General features: G+C 36.7%; 1 protein-coding gene across 1 annotated transcript; it reads right to left on the bottom strand.

Moving 5' to 3' along the window:
- Positions 1–9741: 9741 nt before the first annotated feature.
- LOC114901891 (olfactory receptor 2A2-like) lies at positions 9742–17790 on the bottom strand. Its single transcript, XM_029234094.1, is given in 4 exon segments — positions 9742–10174; positions 10176–10350; positions 10353–10634; positions 17763–17790. Coding segments are annotated over 4 exon segments (918 nt in total).
- Between the last annotated feature and the right edge of the window lie 6894 nt (positions 17791–24684).

Raw genomic sequence — 24684 nt, 5'->3', positions numbered from 1 at the left:
GATGACACACTGATTGCTTGAAATTGTAAGGCTCCCTCCTCCCCCTTTAGAAAGTTTGTTATGAAACATTTACCATTGCTCATACATAAAACTATTTTAAAACTCTATCCAATGTAGTGATTTTCCTCTCAATTTTAGGGTCTAATCTAAGAAGTTTTCCTTATGTAACTGACATCAAAAGTAAGACTATTCTTAGCCAGTGGGAAGCAGCCGCATAGCACAGGGAGATTGGCTTGGTGCTTTGCCACGACCTAGAGGGGTGGGAGAGGGAGGGTGGGAGGGGGGCTCAAGAGGGAGGGGATATGGGGACATGTGTGTGCATGTGGCTGATTCACTTTGGTGTATGGCAGACACTAACAGAGTATTGTGAGGCAGTTATACTCCAATAAAGATCTATTAAAAAAAAGACTTTTCAGCTGGACCTTATCAGCTACACAGAAGAGAATAAATTTATCATGTTGTTATTTAGCATAGCAACATAGCATTTAAACACACACGGTAGACGTCATTTTACTTTGCATAGTCACAGCAAATTTTCCACATAGATAATACAGGCATACCTTGGCTATACTATGGGTTCAGTTCATACCTCAGATATATTGTGGGTTCAGTTCCACACCAATGCAATAAAGCAAATATCACAATAAAGAGAGTCAGACATTCTTTTTCTGGTTTCTCAGTGCATATGAAAGTTATGTTTACACTATACTATAGTCTATGAAGTGCAAAATAACATTATGTCTAAAAAATGTATATACCTTAATTTAAAAATACTTTATTGCTAAAAAATTCTAACCATCATCTGACAACGGAGTGTTGCCACAAACTCTCAATTTGTAAAAACACAGTATGTGCAAAGTACAATAAAGCAAATCATGATAAAATGAAGTATACCTGTAAATAGTACGTTGTGAGTTAAATTCACTTGTACTAAAATTATTCTTCTGCAGATATATGATTGTCTTTGTTTTTTAAGACCCATGCAAGTAGTATGATCTGAGTAATGAAACTGCATTGGCAATGACTGTATATTTTTTTCTGGATATAATAAAGGCATATATCGATTGGAGAATATGGTGAGATCCATCTTGGACACATGCGTAGGTGTTCACTATCCAACGAATGACAACTGTCTTATTTACAGAAGATCAAAGGGATGCCTTGAAGTGCAGGACAGTCCTGTGATGTTCTGAGCCTTGACTTCTTGCTTGGTTAAACAGCTCTCTTTGCTTACACAAAAAGAATTACCATAAGGAACAAGGCGGGCAGCCGGCTCATCCTTTCTAGGTAGGCTCAGATAAAAGTCTGGGTAAAGATGACATGGTCCTTTCTGCATTGGTGGATTCAAGGCTGTTCTGTGTACTAACTCTTTATGAATGAGGAGTTGCTATAAACTGTTATTAAATGTGCAATATTGGTCAAAGATATCTGTAAAAATAATTACATTATCACTATAAATATCCGGTTATTTTTTAGGACATAGTCAAAGATGAAATAGTGAGAAGTGTGATAAAAACAAAGCCACTCAGTTGAATTCACATGTTGTACTTACCATATAAAATGTATCCTGGGAATATGTATTATCATATACATCATTTTGTCTTTTTGAGTGGTCACCATAGTTCACTATGATGTAAAAGACACTCAGTTTTTCTTAAATGAATGAGGGTCGATTCAATGAAGAACACATACACTGAAGGCTGATATGTAAATCCTGTTTTGCAAAGTTGTGATTTTTGCTTTAAAGAAATTTTTTACCGTTAGGTGTTAATAATTTGACAATAATTTTATTTGAAAAACTATAATAATTCAACTAATCAGTTTAAAATATATTGTTTTCTAAGGGTAAATTGGAATCAGTCTGTAATATTGGAGTACTGGAAACCTACAGAAAAATTATATAACACTTAAATGCATCTTATAGGTAATAACTGCTTTGTATTTACAATTTGGAGAAATCTAAAGAGGGAGTTCTATTAATTAAAAGAGGAAGAACTGTTTAAGTAAGTTTGAAATCTCAGTTTCAATGTATGGCAGAGCTTTGAAGTTTTTAAACTAAGAAACTGAGAGAAGCATCAGTTAAGATGGGGTGGTGTCTTTTTATGAGCAAAAGCTCACCTGAAGTCCTCGACATTTTATTTTCCATACATACGATCAAGTGATGGAGGATTCTATGTAACAGGGTATTAGGTATGTGATATTAAATTTAGCTACAAAACTAATTTTCTAGAACTTAGAATTGAGTAAGAAACATCAGGAATATATAATGTTTTGAGACACTCTTGAAAGCAATCAGCAATAATTAAAATATATTTAATGTCTAAACTGAAAATTTGATAATTTAAATAAAGATAACCTATTTCTACTGATGAGGAACATTTGCGTCATACATCACCATCTTCCCATTTTTCTTTCAGTTGTGGTTATTTTCTATTTTGAATTATTAATCACTTATTCCTCTTATTTGTTTTGCGGTACGTGGGCCTCTCACTGTTGTGGCCTCTCCCGTCGCGGAGCACAGGCTCCGGACGCGCAGGCTCAGCGGCCATGGCTCACGGGCCCAGCCGCTCCGCGGCATGTGGGATCTTCCCGGACCGGGGCACGATCCCGTGTCCCCTGCATCGGCAGGCGGACTCTCAACCACTGTGCCACCAGGGAAGCCCTATTCCTCATTTTGATTACCATTATATTAATATTACTTTTTAAATTCAAACTGAAATTAAAGCTAAAAATAAAAGTTAAGATGTCACAGAACACTGATACCGTTACAGCAATGGGAGAGAGAAGAAAACATAAAAGCACTGATGGCTGAATGACAGTGCAATTTGTTAATTGATGCAATTTAAGTGCATCAACTCATGGAAATAAAAAACAGTAAGATCACTTCCTCACCTGGGCAGTGGTTTCCACTGAACATACAACACAGGAAACTCTGAAAAATGTTTCTTGCACTAAAGAGTTTTACTATATATCTCCACCTCAATGGTCGATTTAGAAAATCCAGAAGCACTGGCTTTCATCCTATCCTATTATGGAACCAGAAAAACATTTTCCTAAAAGATGGATGCTATCAGAGTATGATATATACCAACACTCATGAATAAAGTGGGAGAATATACCTCGGAAGTAACTACAAGTCACACTTAACTATTTCATTGTTTCATGAAAGGCAATAAAATATTGCTCGTAGACACTATCACTAGGACTTTTGTTTTTAGGCTGATTGCTAGTTACTCAGTGATACCAAGATTAGTAGCAAATGTTATGAAAATTTTACTTGTGGAAGTATCCATAATTACATACAGTTATCCTTATCTTTCCATTAAGTGATTTTGGGATAAGTTATTTAACAACTCTTCACATCAATACTTTCATCTAGGTGTGTGAAGTCCTTTCATCTCTGTGGCTGAGTTCAGAGAGCCACGTGCAGAGGCCACAGCCTCGACAAGGAGGCTCTCGTTTTCTTTGTCTCCTTTCCAGTAGTGTCAGTTCTGGACTCCATTCTTAGTCACATTGTTGGAGATGATGTGGAGAACGATGGGAAATAGATTCAGAATTCCTGTGCTCACAGCTCAGCTAGGAAGATCTATCTCCCCATGAGAATGTCTTTATTTACGAGTTCAGCTGCACTAAATACAAACTCTGGCTCAGAGAAACAGACATCCATGATATAATTTTTTTCTCTCACCGTAGCCCAGGTGAATTCTGCTGCCTCTTCATCCTACTGCAGTAGTCCTTATCCCAAACCACCTACCAGTGCAAATAAATCTCATCTACATATGATGGTGTTAGTTCTGGCTGTTACCTTAAGATTCAACCTTAACCTACAGACAATCCCACAGAAAGGAGACTATTCCTCTTGATAGTAGTCTCCACATGAGAAATTCCAGAGTTGAAAATGTTTACTTCACTTTCTGATGATGATGGAGAATAATAAAGCTGTTATTCTCTCCACTTCGGGGAGCAAAGTTTGGGTTTTTTTCTTTTTCTAAAAAATTGAAGCATAGTTGACTTACAGTGTTGCGCCAGTCTCTGCTGTACAGGAAAGTGACTCAGTTACACACATATATACCTTCTTTTTTTAAAATAGTATTTTCCATTATGGTTTATCCTAGGAGATCGGATATAGTTCCCTGTGCTATACAGTAGGACCTTATTGTTTTTTCATTCTAAATGTAATAGTTTGCATCTGCCAAAGGTTGTATTTTATAATTGGTTCAATACAAACAATTCTCATAACTCTCTTGAGAACTTAGATTTTCCAAGGAGGCCCCATTAGTCATTACACCTATAAACATCTTTCCTGAGGGAAAAAAGTTTTGATGAACATTCTCCCTGGAGGAAAACAAAGATCACTTGTGTTTGATTGTTTGTGCAGGAAATATTCTGGGGAAAGTCAGGAGCAGATATGTTATCATAGAATGTAAATATATTTTCAAACATCTCAAAGGCCATAACCTGAGGCAAATATCACAATTTAGAGGACATAACACTTGGCCATACAATAGCTTTGCTAATTCAAACTTCTTACACCCCTGGTGGTTTATTATGATCTGTATCTCCCTAATATCCAATAAACAGGGGCCTATAGAGCCTGTGTTGCCACTTCTAAGGGGAATACGTCCCCTCAAGTAGATGCATATTGTCATCTACTGAAGAATGAGATTGGGATGCAAAGCGGTGAGATTATCATAATGACACGTGTTGATTAGTGTTTACTGTGTTTCAGAACCTCAGGTATATACACCATACGTGGTATTTTATTTAATCTTGTGAATTGATTAATATGTTGTCACCACGTTATAGGTGTGCATTATGAAATTAGAGAAATAAATATATTGTCCACTCTATCAACTACCAGGGCCAAGAATGAATTACATGCGCAGATAACAAATCCTCTGCTCTAACTCCTGAACGTACGCCCATTTTCAAAAGCTCTTAAAATGACCTCCCAGGAAAGCTTCACCTGTTCTCCTCAATCCTTACTAACTCTCACCAATCTCATAAGCCTCCAGAATTCCTACACATATTTCCCTGGGTATGACTCATAACCTCGGAAGAGAATAAACTCTCTTTCTGTTTCTTGTTGTAAGCTTATATAAATTTAACCTCAGAGTTTCTCCCTTCCACTTATTAACACCTCCCTCATGGGCAGCAAAGAAAAGGATGCTAATTTTCCTCACTTCTCTGGCAGGAGGATATTTCCAGTATGTAGTGTAAGAAGATGGTCCTCAGCAGAGGAAGAAATTAAAGATAGTGAAGGACAAATTACACACCCCACCTCCAGCTTCAGCAATTTGAAAAGGAGGCAACAGAATTAGAGGGCTTTTATACCCTGTTCAGTTTTATATCATGACTCAGGGACATCAATTTTCACCAGGTGCTTCCCATAAGTGTGACTGGGGAGGGGCTCTGATTCAGAGGAATAAGAAAACTATGTTTAGACAGCATGGGATTCAGATGTGACTCTGAGACCCCAGGCACAGTGCAAGAAAGGGGTCTCACGAAGGTGCCTTTTTCTTCTTTCTAAACCTGATGACTTCTGCCAGTCTTCTATCTTGCTCCTCTGTAAACCATTAACTGGTATAAAAATAACGATTTCTTCAAAGAGGGAGTGGGTACTACTTCTAGTATTTTTCTCAAAATGAGCTTGAATGTACAGGAAAACTCACAAAGATGGGGAATGGCTGGAGCTGAGTCACCTACTTCCTGAAGCAAGTGCAGTGTGTGATGAGTCCCAGATACCTCTTCTACCCTGCTGGAGAGGAGAGGACACAGGGAGGATAAGGAACATATATATATATATATATATATATATATATATGTGCTTTATAGTCTGATCAACTAAAACCAACCCATTCCCCAGAGACATTCCTGTGGAGTCCAGGGAACGAATTACAAATCATATTCCCACCATTCTAGGTCTTTCCTACAAAGCAGTGCAAAACCTTCCCTTCCCCTCTTGGCTCTCCTGCTTTGTTATCTTTGATAGTGTACAGGGGTGTGTGTGTGTGTGTGTGTGTGAGAGAGAGAGAGAGTGTGTGTGTGTGTGCATAGATGTGTGTACCTGCTCATGCAGAGAAGTTAGAACTCATGAAGGATGGCAAAGATGTCTGTGCTCGAGGACCTTGGTATAAAAATTTAACAGATAAGTCATACGTTACTGATTATCTCCCATAGTACAATCCCCAAGGATACGAATGTGTTATGTACTTGATCTTGAAATTGTTCCTGTCTCCATATCTTACTTTGGGAAAGATTCAGGATGTAATAAATGTGACCCCCATGGAGCTTATTAAGGTAGCCCCTCAAAGGACTATATCTTTCTCAGGGAGTGAACAATCTCTGCTGAAAAGTGTGAATGTGCAATAATTATCAAAATTTTCCATTGCAAATATTAATCATTACTTGGAAACTCATGTAGATTGAATCCTATTGCCTGAATGCTTTCCTGCTTTAAGCTACACCTTAAGTATTTCCTCAATTTCAAAAATATTTGCCCCCTAAATGTATATACTATATCTGGAGAGGCCATTATCCCCTTTCTGTTGTAAGCACAGTGTTGTAAGCACTGGATTTAGATGATGGATGGCTTTTCCTGAACCCACAGAAACACAGGACAACAAACAAACATGATGACTCAGATCCGTTAAATTCATGAGTATTTACATTGATTGGCCCTTGATGCTCCCAGAAATCATAGTGTATTTCCTAGTCTCTTCTCTCAGCTTTTTTTTTTTTTAATTATTTTCTCTTTCTTTAAACTTCCCATAAATCCTTCCACCCACAGTCTTAGCTACTGAATGAGAGTAACTGAGACCATAAAAAGCAATCAGATGCCAGTTTGTGCAATCCTAACTAACACACTGAGTTGCTGAATTTGTGCATTTATCTCAACTTCTCTGCCCTTCCTGTGGAGTTACTAGTTTTTCCCCAGAGAAGGCCAGCCTACAAATTGTACTATAAATTCCATCCCTCTTTCCTACTCGAGAACTTCTCTCCAGCAATTTCTGTCTCAAATGTCTCTGCTCCTATTTTGTCTTCAACATATCTGATCAGAATGGGAAACTCGAGAGAGAGATTGGGGCAGCCTGCAGGGGTACCAGCTACTGCCTTCTCTGCAGCTTGGTAGCCAGGGGTGGAGGAAAGCCACAGCTGAAACCCCAAGTCGGACCTCTCTGCCCTGTCCCACTGTCTCATTTCTCCCTGTTCAAGGCTGAGAAGTCCCCAGATCTGCAGTCATTAAGCTGGAGATCCAGGAGAAGAGTGCTGTAGTTTCAGTATGAATCCAAAGGCTGAGGAGCTAGGGTAGCTGATTGTGTAAGTTTCAGTCTGAGGGCAGGGAAACCAATGTCCAAGTTTAAAACATCAGAAAAATCTGTGGACCATAAGAGACTACTACAAGCAACTGTATGCCAATAAAATGGACAACCTAGAAGAAATGGACAAATGCTTAGAAAGGTACAATCTCCTAAGACTGAACTGGAAGAAATAAAAAATATGAACAGACTAATTAAAAGTACTGTAATGGAATGTGTGATCAAAAAACTCACAACAAACAAACGTCCAGGACCAGTTGTCTTCACAGGTAAATTCTATCAAACATTTAGAGAAGAGTTAACAAGTATGCTTCTGAAACTATTCCAGAAAATTGCAGAGGAAGGAACACTTCTAAACTCATTCTATAAGGCCACCATCATGCTGATACCAAAACTAGACAAAGATACCACAAAAAAAGAAAATTACAAGGCAATGTCACTGATGAACATAGAGGCAAAAGTCCTCAACAAAATACTTGCAAATCAAATCCCACAATACATTAAAAGGATCATACACCATGATCTAGTGGGATTTATCTCAGGGATACAAGGATTTTTCGATACCTGCAAATCAATCAGTGGTTGTTAACCACATTAACAAACTGAAGAATAAAAACTATATAATCATCTCAATAGATGCAGAAAAATCTTTGACAAAATTCAGCATCCATTTCTGATAAAAACTCTCCAGAAAATGAGCATAGAGGGAATCTACCTCAACATAATAAAGGCCATATATGACAAATCCACAGCCAACATCATTCTCAATGGTGAAAAACTGAAACCATTTCATCTAAGATGAGGAAAAAGACAAGGATGTCCATTCTCATCACTGTTATTCAACACAGTTTTGGAAGTCCTAGCCACGGCAATCAGAAAAGAAAAAGAAATGAAAGGAATACAAACTGGAAAAGAAGAGGTAAAACTGTCACTGTTTGCAGAGGACATGACACCATACATATAGAATCCTAAAGATGCCGCCAGAAAACTACTAATCAATGAATTTGGTAAAGTTGCAGGATACAAAATTAATGCACAGAAATCTCTTGCATTCCTATATACTAACAATGAAATATCAGAAAGATAAATAAAGGAAACAATCCCATTCACCACTGCAACAAAAAGAATAAAACACCTAGGAATAAACTTACCTAAGGAAGTAAAAGGCCTGTACTCAGAAAACTATAAGACACTGATGAAAGAAATCAAAGATGACACAAACAGGTGGAGAAATATACCATGTTCTTGGATTGGAAGAATCCATACTGTGAAAATAACTATACTACCCAAAGCAATCTGCAGATTCAATGCAATCCCTATCAAATAACCAACGGGATTTTTTACATAACTAGGACAACAAAATCTTAAAATTTGTATGGAGACACAAAAGACCCCACATAGCCAAAGCAATCTGGAGGGGAAAAAAAAACGGAGCTGGAGGAACCAGATTCCCTGACTTCAGACCATACTACAAAGCTGCAGTTATCAAGACAATATGGTTCTGGCACAAAAACAGAAATATAGATCAATGGAACAGGATAGAAAGCCCAGAGATAAAATCACGCACATACGGTCAACTAATCTCTGACAAAGGAGGCAAGGATATACGATGGAGAAAAGACAGTCTCTTCAATAAGTGGTGCTGGGAAAACTGGACAGCTGCATGTAAAAGAATGAAATTAGAACACTCCCTAACACCATACAGGAAAATAAACTCAAAATGGATTAAAGGCCTAAATGTAAGACAGGACACTATAAAACTCTTAGAGAAAAACAGGAATAACACTCTTTTACATTAATCACAACAAGATCTTTTTTGACCCACCTCCTAGAGTAATGGAAATAAAAACAAAAATAAACAAATGGGACCTAATGAAACTTAAAAGCTTTTGTACAGCAAAGGAAACTATAAACAAGATGAAAAGACAATCCTCAGAATGGTAGAAAATATTTGCAAATGAATAAATGGACAGAGGATTAATCTCCAAAATATATAAACAGTTCATGCAGCTCAATATTAAAAAAACAAACAACCCAATCCAAAAATGGGCAGAAGACCTAAACAGACATTTCTCCAAAGAAGACATACAGATGGCCAAGAGGCACATGAAAAGCTGCTCAACATCACTGATTATTAGAGAAATGCAAATCAAAACTACAATGAGGTATCACCTCACACCAGTCGGAATGAGCATCATCAGAAAATCTACAAACAACAAATGCTGGAGAGGGTGTGGAGAAGAGGGAACCCTCTTGCACTGTTGGTGGGAATGTAAACTGATACAGCCACTATGTAGAATAGTAAGGAGATTCCTTAAAAAACTAAAAATAGAATTACCATATGATCCAGCAATTTAGTTTTTTGCAACAGCAATCATATCTCTTAAGGAGAAAAATCCACCGAACCAAGTTGTACCCTGCTTCACATTGTCCGCTTTTTCTGCAATACTCTGCAGAAGGCAGCCTTCACTTGAGCATTCCTTAAACTGTAGACAAGGGGGTTCAGCAATGGGTTGAAGACAGTGTAAAACAGGAAAAGGATCTTCAGCTGCTCCTCTCATTGACTATTGTCGGGGACCATATAAACCATCATGGCGATGCCAAAGTAGAACCCAACCACACAGAGGTGGGAGGAGCAGGTGGAAAAGGCTTTCTTGTGGCCCTCCTTTGACTGGATCTTCAGGATGGCCCACAGGATGCGCACGTAGGAGACCAGCATCAGGGAAAGGGGCACAGTTAAGATAAACACACCATCAGCAAAGAGGAATATTTCGTTGATACAGGTTTCACCACAGGCCAATTTGAGGACAAAGCGAATTTCATAGAAGTGGCTCAACTCCTGGGGCCCACAGAGGAAGTAAGAGAATTACTTGTACTAGAGCCAGGGAAAATCCACATGCCCAGGAAGTGATGGCTAGGACCATGCACAATCTCCAGTTCATGATGACAGTGTACTGGAGGGGGTGGCAGACTGCCACGGACTTGTCATAGGACATCACCACCAAAATCAGGCACTCTATAGAACCAAACTCAAAATGAGAAGCGTCTGCATAATGCATGAGAAACAGGAGATAGTATTTTTGTGTTTCAGTAGGTTTTCCAGCAAACTGGGCAAATTGCTGGAAGCATAGGATATGTCAATGATGGCCAGATGAGAAAGGAAGTAGTACATGGGGGAGTGCAGTCTGGGGTCTAGGGAAATGAGTCCCAAGATCATGCCATTTGCCAGCAGGTTGAAGGCATATAACAGGGAGAAGATACCAAAGAGGAGCAATTCCATCTCTTCACTGAGCTGGAATCCTACCAGCATGAATTCTGTATTTGTTGCCCTCCATTCCTAATGACAGTCTGAAAAGGACTGAAGTGTGATGGAAAGGTCAGAGCTGGATAGCAATGAAAACCAGAGTTACCTACCTGAAGTGAATTCAGAGGAAGCTTGTGTACTTGTCCCTACTTCACTTAGTTTTTTTCTCCAAAGTTTCTTTACCTTTTGTTTTCTTACTTGTTATTGTGAAGTAATTCAAGTTTTCATATAAGTATCAGGAATTATAAATAATACTAGTATATAGTTTACCAAATTGTTTTTTTCATGTTTGCCTTATCATTTATTTTCTCTGTATGCACATAGTATCAATTTTCTATAGACCACAGAAGATTATATTGAAACCATATTCACATACTGACAATTTATTCCTAAACTCTTTTATTTCTCAATAACAAGTAAATTCACTGATCTGTTCTCAGTATAATTACCAGAATCTGGAGACATAACGTTAACATAATTCACTATTCTAAATACAGCATTTTCTGCCCCTGTAGTCTAAAGTTCAAATCCAGTATCACTTATCATACTCTCTAATCTTAAATAGTTAGCTTTTCTTGCCTTGACTCTGATACTTGTGAAGAGTATGAGCTCTTGTGGTGTTTTTTTTTTTTTTTTTTTTTTTTTGCGGTACACGGGCCTCTCACTGCTGTGGCCTCTCCCTCTGCGGAGAACAGGCTCCGGACGCGCAGGCTCAGGCACGTGGGATCCTCCCGGACCGGGGCACGAACCCATGTCCCCTGCATCAACAGGCGGACTCTCAACCACTGAGCCACCAGAGAAGCCCCTGAGCTCTTCTCTTGTTTTGTATAATATCTCTCAATTGCGGTTTTCCATTGATTGTCCGTGTTTTAGTCCAGATTAAAAACTTTTGGCAGAAAAATAAAAGTATCCTTCTTAATGCCTTCAGTTAATACACAGATAATGTTAATTTGGCCCAGTATTGGTGATGTTCAAGTGGATTACTTGGTTAAGGTGGTGTCTCCGAGTTATTTCCATTATAAAGTTATTAATCCATAATTTTTAAGTACTTTCTTCCTTCTGGCTTAACAAACTATCCTCTACTCATCTTATGATTTCCTACTTCAGATTGGAATCAGTTATTTCATTAAAAATTGTCTCCTTTTTTTAAAAGAATCATATTTTCAAAGCAATATCTGCTTTTATTGGATGTTAAATAATTAATTTTTATCATGATTGTTGCCAAAATTTGATATCCTCATTTAATAGGGAAATATATAATTTGGGACAGTATATAAATTGTTAAGGGGATAATGTATTCTTAATTTTATTTGTTTAATCCTGATACATCTTTACTGACTTCTTTTGGAGAAGCAAATATATTTCACTAAATTTACAAGACTGTTAAGATGATCTCAATATTATCAACATTATTATTAACAAGATGATGACATTGTACTGGAGGCGATGGCAGGTTGCCACATACCTGTCGTAGGACATCACCACCAAAGTCAGGAACTTTATAGAAGCAAAAGTCTATACATTTATCTTTACCTTTTTTGTTTTTCTTTGTATTCAGAATATTACAGACTCTCGGACATTTTATACTTAGAGCTTAAAGTTTCAATAATCTGGTTCACTGTGTGAATAAACTCATATCTACCTATGTGACATGAGATTTTGACATCAAGTTTTCTAAATCTCTTAGAAAAACATGAAATTTGATAAAATGCTAAAGAAATAATACATATATGAAACAGATAGCTAAAGGTTATCATTGTTAATAATTTATATATACCACTTTCCATTATTCACTGTACATTTTTCATATATATAATTAAAATTATATGAACAGTATTATCTATTTCTTTCATTTAGAACATCATATATATTTTCCATGTTAAATATTTCTCTGCAACATAGTCTAAACATTCACACACTATTTTGTCACACATGAACATTTTATTTAATGTATTACCTTGTTGTGTGCAATATAATGCTACAGTTTCTAAATTTCATACATTTTTGGGTATATTTTAGTGTTTTTTATACTAAATTCCAGGACATGGAAGTTCTAGGTCAAATCTATTCCTTCCTTCCTTCCTTCTTCCTTCCCTTTCCTTCCTTTCTTCCCTTCCTACCTCCCTCCCTCCCTTTTTTCTTTCCATGCTCCCTTCCATGTTTCCTTTCATTCTTCCTTTCTACTCACCTACCTATCTTTCTGTCTACCCCTCTATTTTAAAACAGCCTAAGTAAAATTTCTCATTTCCAATAGAAAATTTCTTCTTTACATTAAAATAATAGCAGCTCAGGAAACAAAGGTGTGAATGATCAGTACATGCTATTCTCCACTGGGGTAGTCCGGCAACTGAGCTTGGGAACTTTAAGCTATTCCTCCAACTCTAGTCAGTGGAATTGACACGCATTTTATCCTAGTTTGTGGTAGGACAAATATTTCTATCAAAACAGAAATCCTAAGCCTAATAATTATCCATATTAGATGGTAGCCTAGGAAAGTCTCAGTAAGATATAACTATATTGCAAAACTCTTACACTGTTTCAGCAAAGAAAAGAGTTTACTATAACTGTTACCAGAATTCTGTTTTCCAACATAAGAGGTCACTCTATCAATATATTTATCTATTAGGTAATATACGGTTGTTTCGTTCTTTTGGCCATGTCAGAGCTTTATCCAGAAGAAATGTCTGCATATTAAGACTCTAGCCAAATTATTCTCAAACAATAGAGTTGGGCTAATATGAATGACCATCACTCAACCCCACTGGGGAAGTGATGTCGAGAAAGCTGCTGAGGAATAGGATACCCCTGTCACATCTCAGCAGGCAGAAGCTCCAGGAGCTGGGGTGGGGGTAGTCATTACTGTAATACATTTAGTAATATAATTACAATAATATACAGTTATTAAATACATATATACACATATATAATGTATGCAATTTTTATACACACAAGAACTAATAAAATATGCCCTATTAGATATTCTGAAAAAATATTTCTCAGTCAATTGTAAATTACAGATATGTACACCATTTAACACCCATTTATGATAAAAACCCTGCAGAAAGTAGGCATAGAGGGAACTTTCCTCAGCATTATAAAGGCCATATATGAAAAACCCACAGCCAACATCATCCTCAATGGTGAAAAACTGAAGCCATTTCCACTAAGATCAGGAAGAAGACAAGGTAGTCCACTCTCACCACTATTATTCTACATAGTTGTGGAAGTTTTAGCCACAACAATCAGAGAAGAAAAAGAAATAAAAGGAATCCAAATTGGAAAAGAAGAAGTAAAGCTGTCACTGTTTGCAGATGACATGATACTATACATAGAGAGTCCTAAAGATGCTACCAGAAAACTAGTTGAGCTAATCAATGAATTTGGTAAAGTAGCAGGATACAAAATTAATGCACAGAAATCTCTTGCATTCCTATACAGTAATGATGAAAAATCTGAAAGTGAAATTAGGAAAACACTCCCATTTACCATTGCAACAAGAAGAATAAAACATCTTGGAATAAACCTAGCGAGGGAGAGAAGAGACCTGAATGCAGAAAATTATATAACACTGATGAAAGAAATTAAAGATACCATGTTCTTAGATTGGAAGAATCAACACTGTGAAAATGACTATACTACCCAAAGCAATCTACAGATTCAATGCAACCCCTATAAAACTGCCAATGGCATTTCTCACAGAACTGGAACAAAAAATTTCACAATTTGTATGGAAACACAAAGGACCCTGACTAGCCAAAGCAATCCTGAGAAAGAAAAACGGAGCTGGAGGAATTAGGCTCCCTGACTTCACACTATACTACAAAGCTACAGTAATCAAGACAGTATGGTACTGGCACAAAAACAGAAATATAGATCAATGGAACAGGATAGAAAGCCCAGAGATAAACCCACGCACATATGGACACCTTATCTTTGATAAAGGAGGCAAAAGTATACAGTGGAGAAAAGACAGCCTCTTCAATAAGTGGTGCTGGGAAAACTGGACAGCTACATGTTAAAGTATGAAATTAGAACACTCCCTGACACCATACAGAAAAATAAACTCAAAATGGATTAAAGACCTAAATGTAAGGCCAGACACTATCAAACTCTTAGAGGAAAACATAGGCAGAACACTCTATGACATAAATCACAGCAAGATCCTTTTTGACCCACCTCCTAGAAAAATGGAAATAAAAACAAAAATTTTAAAAATGGGACCTAATGAAACTTAAAAGCTTTTGCACAGCAAAGGAAACCATAAACAAGACCAAAAGACAACCCTCAGAATGGGACAAAGTATTTGCAAATGAAGCAACTGACAAAGGATTAATCTCCAGAACATACAAGCAACTCATACAGCTCAATATCAAAAAAAACAAACAACTAAATCCAAAAATGGGCAGAAGACCTAAATAGACATTTCTCCAAAAAAGATATACTGATTGCCAACAAACACGTGAAAGGATGCTCAACATCATTAATCATTAGAGAAATGCAAATTAAAAGTACAATGAGATATCATCTCACACTGGTCAGAATGGCCATCGTCAAAAAAGTCTACAAACAATAAGTGCTGGAGAGGGTGTGGAGAAAAGGGAACCCTCTTGCACTGTTGGTGGGAATGTAAATTGATACAGTCACTATGGGGAACAGTACGGAGGTTCCTCAAAAAACTAAAAATAGAACTACCATATGACCCAGCAATACCACTACTGGGCATATGTCCTGAGAAAACCATAATTCAAAAAGAATCATGTACCACAATGTTCATTGCAGCTCTATTTACAATAGCCAGGACATGGAATTAACCTAAGTGTCCATCAACAGATGAAGGCATAAAGAAGATGTGGCACATATATACAATGCAGTATTCCTCAGTCATAAAAAGAAACGAAATTGAGTTATTTGTAGTGAGGTGGATGGACCTAGAGTCTGTCATACAGAGTGAAGTAAGTTAGAAAGAGAAAAATACCGTATGCTAACACATATATATGGGACCTAAAAAAACAAAAACAAAAATGGTCATGAAGAACCTAGGGGCAAGACAGGAATAAAGATGAAGACCTAGTAGAGAATGGACTTGAGGATATGGGGAGGGGGAAGGGTAAGCTGGCACAAAGTGAGAGAGTGGCATGGACTTATATACACTACCAAATGTAAAATAGCTAGCTGGTGGGAAGCAGCCACATAGCACAGGGAGATCAACTTGGTGCTTTCTGACCACCTAGAGGGATGGGATAGGGAGGATGGGAGGGAGGGAGACTCAAGCGGGAAGAGATATCGGGATATATGTATATGTATAACTTATTCAGTTTGTTATGAAGCACAAACTAACACACCATTGTAAAGCAATTATACTCCAATAAAGATGTTAAAAAAAAAAGGAGATGATGCAGTGAAAGATTATATTTAAGAATATACCTAGATCTCAACATATATAGACAAGGGATAAATTCTTTTTTTAGATGTTTTGTTATAATTTATTCTATCCATTTTTCATCCAGTTGTACTGAGTTATAATTGGCATATAACATTTTATATGTTTAAGGTATACAGCATAATAATTTGACTTGCATACATCGTGAAATGATTACTACAGTAAGTTTACTGAGCATCCATAATTTCATATAGATACAGAATAAAAGAAAAAAACTATTTTTCCTTGTGAGAACTTTGGGATTTCTCTCTTAACTTTCAGATATAACATACAGCAGTGTAAATTATATTCACCATGTTGTACATTACATCCTCAGATTTACTTATCTTATAACTGAAAGTTTATACCTTTGGACTAGCTTCATCCAATTCCTCCTCCCTCGCCTCTGCCTCTAGTCCTACAAATCGGGTCTCTTTTTCTATGTGTTTGGTGTTTTGTTTGTTTTTTAATTGAAGTATAATTGACTTGCAACACTATGTTAGTTCTAGGTGCTCAATAGAGGGAGAAATTCTTAAAATTTTCATTTACAAGCAAGAATGATAGATTGAGATGTTAAATATAAACATGATAAAATTTCCATAGAAAGATAATCAAGGATAGTATAGAGTTAGTATTAGAAAAGGTTTCACCAGAAATGTTCCAGAAATGAAGAAAGACTGAACTTAGTCTCCAACTGATAAAATGTATTATGCAAGAGTACAATAAAGATAATGCATCCATGCGACTTCCCTGGTGGTCCAGTGGTTAAGAATCTGCTTTCCAATACAGGAGACAAGGGTTCAATCCCTGGTCAGGGAACTAAGATCCCACAGGCCACGGGGCAACTAAGCCTGCATGCCACAACTACTGAGTCCGTGAGCTTTGGAGCCTGCGCGCCACAACTAGAGAGAAGCCTGTGCACTGCAATGAAGAGCCTGCTCACTGCAACAAACATCCCACCTGTCGCAACTAAGACCTGACACAGTCAAAGAAAGAAAAAAAAAAAGATAATGCATCCATAAGAACTTCTGATAACTGAAGATAAAATGAATCTTTAGATCAAAAATTTGAGATTATGATAGATAAAAAATAAATTCTCAATAACTATAAATTAACAATTAAATGTTTGGCTGTTGTTTTCCTCTTTATAAAAAACAGTTTCCTAGGGCTGCCATAACAAATTACAGCCTTAATTTTTGTTTCATAAATTTTGTAATATTTAATAAAAGCTATAATTTCATTTGCCCCTTTAAATGTTTTGTTGCATTATTTTATATTGTTTCAAGATCAAAAATAAATTTAAAAAGTCACCAAAGGTAAAAGAAAAGTATCTATATAGGAACAACCATTTCACTGACAGACTTCTGATCAGCAGCACAAGATCTGAAGACAATGAGGTACTATCTTTAATGTAACAAGAGGCAGAGAAGCTCTCAGTCAAGGATTTTATAATTGTAAGATTTCTCTTGAATAAATTAGAACAAAGTAAGAGATTTTCATATGTAAATTATAAGTTTAGAGCCTATAGCTCTTTAGTATACTAATAAAGATTATTCCCCAATAAGGACAGAAGTGAATTCAGAATTAATCAAATACCTACAAAAACTATTGAACAGGGCTTCCCTGGTGGCACAATGATTGAGAGTCCGCCTGCCGATGCAGGGGACGCGGGTTCGTGCCCCGGTCCGGGAAGATCCCACATGCCGCGGAGTGGCTGGGCCGGTGAGCCATGGCCGCTGAGCCTGCATGTCCGGAGCCTGTGCTCGGTAGAGGGAGAGGTCACAACAGTGAGAGGCCCGCATACCACAAAAAACTATTGAACAATGTAATAAAATATCTTATATTTAATAACCTGAGGGCTATAAAATAATCATTATGACATTTAAAAAGGATAAAAGCAAAATTTGATAAAAATAAATGAAGTAAGAGGTATTTGGAAGAGTGCAAAATTCTTGAAGAGGCTTAAATACTGAATGATTTCAAATTTATTACAATATATTATTCATTTTGATATTAGCATTTGAAGAATAGCATCACTCAAAAAATGACATAGAATCTATGGTTTCCAAAATTACAGTGCAAATGAAACATTAAAGCATTATCAATCAAAAAAAGGAAGGTAGATGGCAAAAAACAGAAAAAGGGGAGCAAAAAAATGGACTGATATTCAGAAAACACAAAATGTCTATTTATATCCATTACTGTATTAAATGTAAATGAATTATATTTATCTATCAAAAGATAGAGAGGATCATATCATATTAAAAACAGAAAATCCATTTATGAACACTTTGTAACAGTCACACCTAAACATAAATGCACGCACACATACACATACACACCCAAAACCAGAAAGATTGATGATAAAATAATGAAAAAGCAAGTTTCATGTCCACAGTGATTGGTAGCAGCAATATTGATATCAGACTGAAGCACAGGTGGACATATATAAGATACCACAAAGTCATAATAAAATGAACAACCTGCTGAAAGATGAAAATTCACTGTCTGTTCCCTACAAAACAATTTAGCAAATTTTATATAGAAAGAAACTTTTATTAAAATCTAAACAATCAAAAACATTATTATTAATAGTAAAATATACAAAGCTTTCCCTTTGAGTTACGAAATGATTTCAACATGCTCCATTAAAAGCACTTCCCTTAATGTTGACTCAAGAACTAGCTGGCAATAAGACAAAAAGAAGAAATAGAAGTGCTAAAATTTAAAATAGAAAATAAAATAGAATTATTGACAACACACATGTGTATGTGGAAAATAAAATCTTTATAGATGACCTATTATTACAAATAAGCAAATATGCAAAAATCAGGGTTCAAGGATGATGTACAAAATGGGGGGACTTACATAACTTGTTTATGGAATGAGCATCTTGTAAAGATGGCAAATCTCTCCAAATTGTTCTATTGGCTCAATAAAATCAAAATCAGAATCCAAGGTTTTTTCATGTGTAGAAATTGAGAATCTTATTACAAATTTCATGTGAAATTACAAAGGATCAAGAAGAGTGAAGGCAATTTTGAAGAATGAAGTAAAAGGACTTACTCTATGGCATATTGAGACCTACAAGGTTACAGTGCCTTTATACAGTCAATGTTGTATTGGGACAAGGATAAATGAACAGACCCATGAAATAGCACGGTTAACTCAGAAATTCAGAAATGTGTACACATTAACATGCGCATGCGCACACACACACACACACACACACACACACACACACATACTTGAACCAAGACAAAGGCACTGGTGTTTTTAATGAATAATGCTAGATCAACTGGCTATCTATGTGGATAAAAACTAAAACATGACTCCTGCCAGTATACCACAAAAAACAGGTAAGTTTTAGACCTATTTATAAAAGATAAAAACAAGTTTTGTAGAACATTAATTAATGGCTAATAATGAAAACCTCAGAGGGAGCAAAAATTTTTGAACAGAATTAAAACAGTATTAAAGAAAAGATTCATAAAATTAAGAATCAAACTCCTGTTTATCTAGAAGCATCATTAAGAGTAAGAATGTAATCCACAGAATGGAAGGAAATATTTAAAACACGTATAACCAATACAGCGCTCATATTCAGAATATTTAAAGAATTCCTGCAAATTATTAATGAAAAGAGAGATAATTCAAATTAAAGTGGGAAAAATACTTGAACAAACATTTCATGTGAAAGGTCATCCAAATGACCCGTGAGCACACTAAAAGTTTAAGAGGTACTAAACTCTCTAGGTCACCAAAGAGATGGAGATTAAAATACAAAACAATGATAGTAAAAATTCAGAAGTTTGAAACTACAAGGACTTGGCAAGGCTATGGAGCAGGGATACATCACTGCTGACAATGTAATTTAGTGTACCCATTTGGGAAACTCTGGAAAAATTGACTGTTTTTAACATAGGCATAACAATGACTCATGGATTCTACTTTCAGATATGCCCCAAATAAGTGCCTATATATATATGTTACACACATATATAAATTTATATGAAGATTGTATGTGTGTGTGTGTGTGTGTATATATATATATATATATATAGTTTGTATGTGAATATTCATAAGATAATTGTAACTTTTTTTCTAACTTCCAAGGGAAAATCCTATCATAGCTTATTAAAGAAGATTGAAACAAGGACTGATCTCTTTGCTCGACCTTACAGTCCATATGACCACACAAATATTTATTGCAGGGGCTCCTATAATTAGTTTTAGAAGTGTCTGATTTAATTGATTTATTCCTAGAAAAATTAATGGCTTTGGAAAACTACTTGACAAGAATAATCTGGTCTATTTCTCTATATAAAATTTTTCTGTAGAAATTAAAAAATGAGAGTCATAGGCACATTCCCAAAACTATGTGATCAACACTGAAATCCATAAAAAGTTCTCTGATTTCAAAATCTATGAATATATATTAACTGTTTAGTTTGTGCTTGTAATTTGAATGAAATGGTATAAATGAGAAATCTGAAAATTTACAACAAAGTATTTTTGGTGGTAGAATAACCAGCCTTCTACAAATATCTTTAATATTTTTAAATGTACAAATTATCATGTCAAGATTCTGCCCATGCATAAATTGCCTATGTTTCTGAATACCTTTTCCCATCATGAATTAAATAAATATAAATATTGGTTCAAGTTTAAGGTATATCTTGATTAGGGTTCCTCCAAAAGCCAACCCTGGGACAATTATTCAACTACAAGCAGTTTTTAGGAAGTAATCACTGGAGATACAAGTAGAGGAGTGGAAAAGGGGGACAACCAAGAAAAGGCAGTCACTGAAGTCTGGATGATCAAGTAGTACAAAACTGTAGTAACTGAAGTTAGATCCTAATGGAAAAATCTTGGAGCCAGTGTAGAATATGTACCTCAGTGTTAACCCACCTGGAATGGAAGGGACCTGGAGTGTCTATATACCAACTAGTATCCAACTAGTATCTATATACCAACTAGTATCCTCATGGTGACGGCCATGAGGCGGGTGAACCAAGTATTAGGGCTCTTTTTCCCTGTGTGATGGGCTCCTAAAGTGCCTCTTGTGGCCAGGGAACCTGCCCAGACAAAGAAATGCAGGTGGTGACATATGGAAGTCAGGTCAGTGTGCACTGAAGTGGGAAGGCAAGGTGTTAGGATGGAACACTCACAGCATCAGCTACAGAATCCCTGTCTGCACGTCACCTCTGAAATCCAAAATCTGATTGGACATAATCAGGCAGAGGAATAGGTGTGGTTTTCGGGTTCTAAATTGAAGAGGATAATTGCCAAAAATTTTAATAAATATTTTCTAATGATTTTTAAAAGTACAGTAGCATAGATATTTATCCACAGTTAAGTAAAAAGAAAGTTTAATTTTTTTTTTTTTTTTTTTTTTGCCGTACGCGGGCCTCTCACTGCCGTGGCCTCTTCCGTTGCGGAGCACAGGCTCCCAGCCGCTCTGTGGCACGTGGGATCTTCCCGGACCGGGGCACGAACCCGTGTCCCCTGCATCGGCAGGCGGACTCTCAACCACTGCGCCACCAGGGAAGCCCCAGAAAGTTTAATTTTTAAATTTCAAAAGTTGGCTTTACTCATACTCAACGTGCAGACCTCCTTCATATTATCTATCTCGTACCTGAAGGAATTTTATAAAACTTCTCTATTTCGATACAATACAATCTAAGGGAAACTAACTAATATTAACTCTGTTACTCACCACAAATAATATGAGAAATACATTTAAGTGCACCAGTATACGTTGAGAATGCTATGCTGTGGCAAATTTACGTAAATGAATTAAAGTTTCTGGTGTGTTTATCACATGAAACATGTTTAGCAGATTTTCAACAATCGAAAGGCACATTTAGGATGGAACATAGATTATATATTGTGTAGAAAGTCCACTTTCAGGGGCACTCACCAAGGAAAACAATCACCGTTCAAAGCCTGAAAACTGCAGAAAAGTCTAATTTTTAATCATTGCCATTGGGGTAGAACAATAGATAATCAGATACTGATTTCAAATATGAGCTCTAACTTTAAAAAACAAATGAGCAAATACAGCATATTGCAGATACTGATTTACTAACTCCTTAGAGTGACATATCTCCGTGTTGTGTGCCAAGGAGAATAGACCAGAGGTTTTACTATTTAATGATGGTTTCTGAGGCTCTCAAGCAGATTGAGTCAGCCAGCTTAGTAAAATGATTGTAAGGCCCTCATCCTATCTCGGTGCATGTCTCTAACATACTAGTTTTAGATATTAATGTTACAGTTAATGTTAGCATAAACATCAAATGTTATTAGAGTCACCACAAGCATTAGAAGTCTCCGTGGTGGCTGCTGGTTTAATTGCCAGTTTTGGTCTGCCCTCCTGTCCTGAGTTGTATGCTTAGGGACTTAGCAACTAAGTTTAATGTAGAATTGGCCTTCTATACAATTCAAAAGTTGACAGTTAAATCAAGTCTCCTGTAGCTTTTTCCCTTTCACCAATAGTACCCAGACAACATTGCCCAATTCTTTGGCTTCCAGACTCGTGCTCTCAAATGCCTATCTTTCTTCATTGTGTCTCCACAGAGCTCCCAGTTATCTGATATTAGCATCTATTCTAGCTCTCAAAAGATTCTATCTTTCTAACCTTTATTCTATAATTCAAGCATGTTAATATTATATGTTAAAAGAGTTCATTCATCACATTGTAGATTATATAAGAATATACCTTACAGGAGATTCAATTAATATATTTAAATTTCTACTTAATTTTAATATATACTTAGAAATGTTTATTTAGTAAGAAAAGGATAAGCAGCATTAATAAACATTACATGATGATTATCATAGGACTGTATGATAATCATTATGTCTTAGAACTTTTCCCATTTTACCTGGTGTCTACAGAGACTAATCACTGCTTTCCCTGACTTGCTGCAGAAGTGAAACCCTTTGGTCCAACACCTCATACTAGCTCAGTGGACTCTGACAGCTTACAAGCTCAGGTCAGGGCTACCCAGAATGCCTTTCCAGTAATTTGCTGTTAGCAAACCATCAATTTTATACAGCAGAAGTCAGATTACTATGAATATGAAAACTCTGTTAGCTTCATAAATAGTAACTTGAATCTTAAGTATTATAATGCAGAAATATGGATGAAAGTAAGTAAATTATTGCAGTTTAGAGGAAGGTAGTAGGAATCCTATGTCTCACTGTAACATTACAAACACTGACAGGGTTCTCTTGATTTTATTTTTGCATTTGGTAAAATTTAAGAATGATATATTTTCATTTATTCCATTATTTTAAGAAATTGACTTAAATAAATGTGAAGAGAATAAAAGTATTCACTGAAAATTTGCCAGGTACAAACACATGTCAAATAGAGAAATTGCTTTTGTATTGATAATAGGTACATTTTACCATATTTTTACCAGCTAGAAACTTTCCCCCAAATTTGATAAGTGACAGTGGTGGTCATGTTATCTCATTCCAGGAGATGACAAAGTGTTATCCTCAGATGAGGAAACCATCCCTGGAGAGTAACCCTAGACAGCAAATCAGGGTAAGTAAATTGGTACATGTACCTGCTTCCCTGCTATAAGAAGAAGTAATAATGGATCTTTATCAAATAGCTATAGGATTTCTCCCTGCCACATACTAACACCTCCCCACTGGGCAGCAAAGAAAGGAGCTCCAGTGTGCTCACTTCCCTGGCAGGAGGACATTTCCAGGATGTAGTAGGAACAGGTGGCCTCAGCAGAGGAAGAAATGAAAGATAGTGAAGGACAAATCACACAACATCTCCAGCTTCATCATGTGTAAGGAGAGGCAACAGCTTTAGATGGCTTTTATACCCCTTTTAGATTGATACCACGACTCAGGGACACTGAGTTTAACCAGCCCCTTCCTGTAAGTGTGACTGGGGAGGGGCCCTGACAAAGAGGAATAAGAAACCTATGTTTAGACAGCATGGGTATCAGATGTTACTCAGAGACCCCAGGCACAGTGCAAGAAAGGGGTCTCACAAAGGTGCCTTTTTCTTCTTCCTAAACCTGATGACTTCTGCCATCCTTCTGTCCTGCATTTCTGTAAATCATTAACCATTGTAAAAAAAAATAATAATAATTTGTACAAAGGGTGTTGTACTATTTCTGGTATTTTTCTCAAATTGGGCTTGAATGTACAGGAAAACTCACAGAGATGGGGAATGGTTGGAGCTGAGTCACCTGCTTCCTGAAGCTAGCACAGTGGATTATGAATCCCAGATACCTTTTCTGCCTGACGGGGAGGACAGGACTCAGGGGGTGCTCAGGAGGTTGTAGATGTGAGGGCTTTATAGTCTTATCACCTAAAACCAACCCACTCCCCAGAGACATACCTGTGGAGACCAGGGAATAAATTACTAAGTGTCTTCTCATCATTCTCCATCTTTCCTACAAAGTAATGCAAAACCGCAAAACCTTCCCCTCCCCTCTTGGATCTCCAGCTATGTTATCCCTGAGTGTGTATTTGTGTGTGTGTGTGTGTGTGTGTGTGTGCATGCACACACACATATGCACCTACTTATGGACAGAAGGAAGAACACAGGAAGAATGGCAAAAATGTCTGTATTCAAGAGGATCCTAGTATAAAAACTTTAGACGTAA

The sequence above is a fragment of the Monodon monoceros genome, unplaced genomic scaffold, assembly GCF_005190385.1.
Source record: "Monodon monoceros isolate NGI ecotype Baffin Bay Population unplaced genomic scaffold, NGI_Narwhal_1 Super_Scaffold_2, whole genome shotgun sequence".
NCBI lineage: Eukaryota > Metazoa > Chordata > Mammalia > Artiodactyla > Monodontidae > Monodon > Monodon monoceros.
Note: the sequence above shows the minus strand (reverse complement) of the source record. Positions and strands in the feature narration are given on the sequence as shown.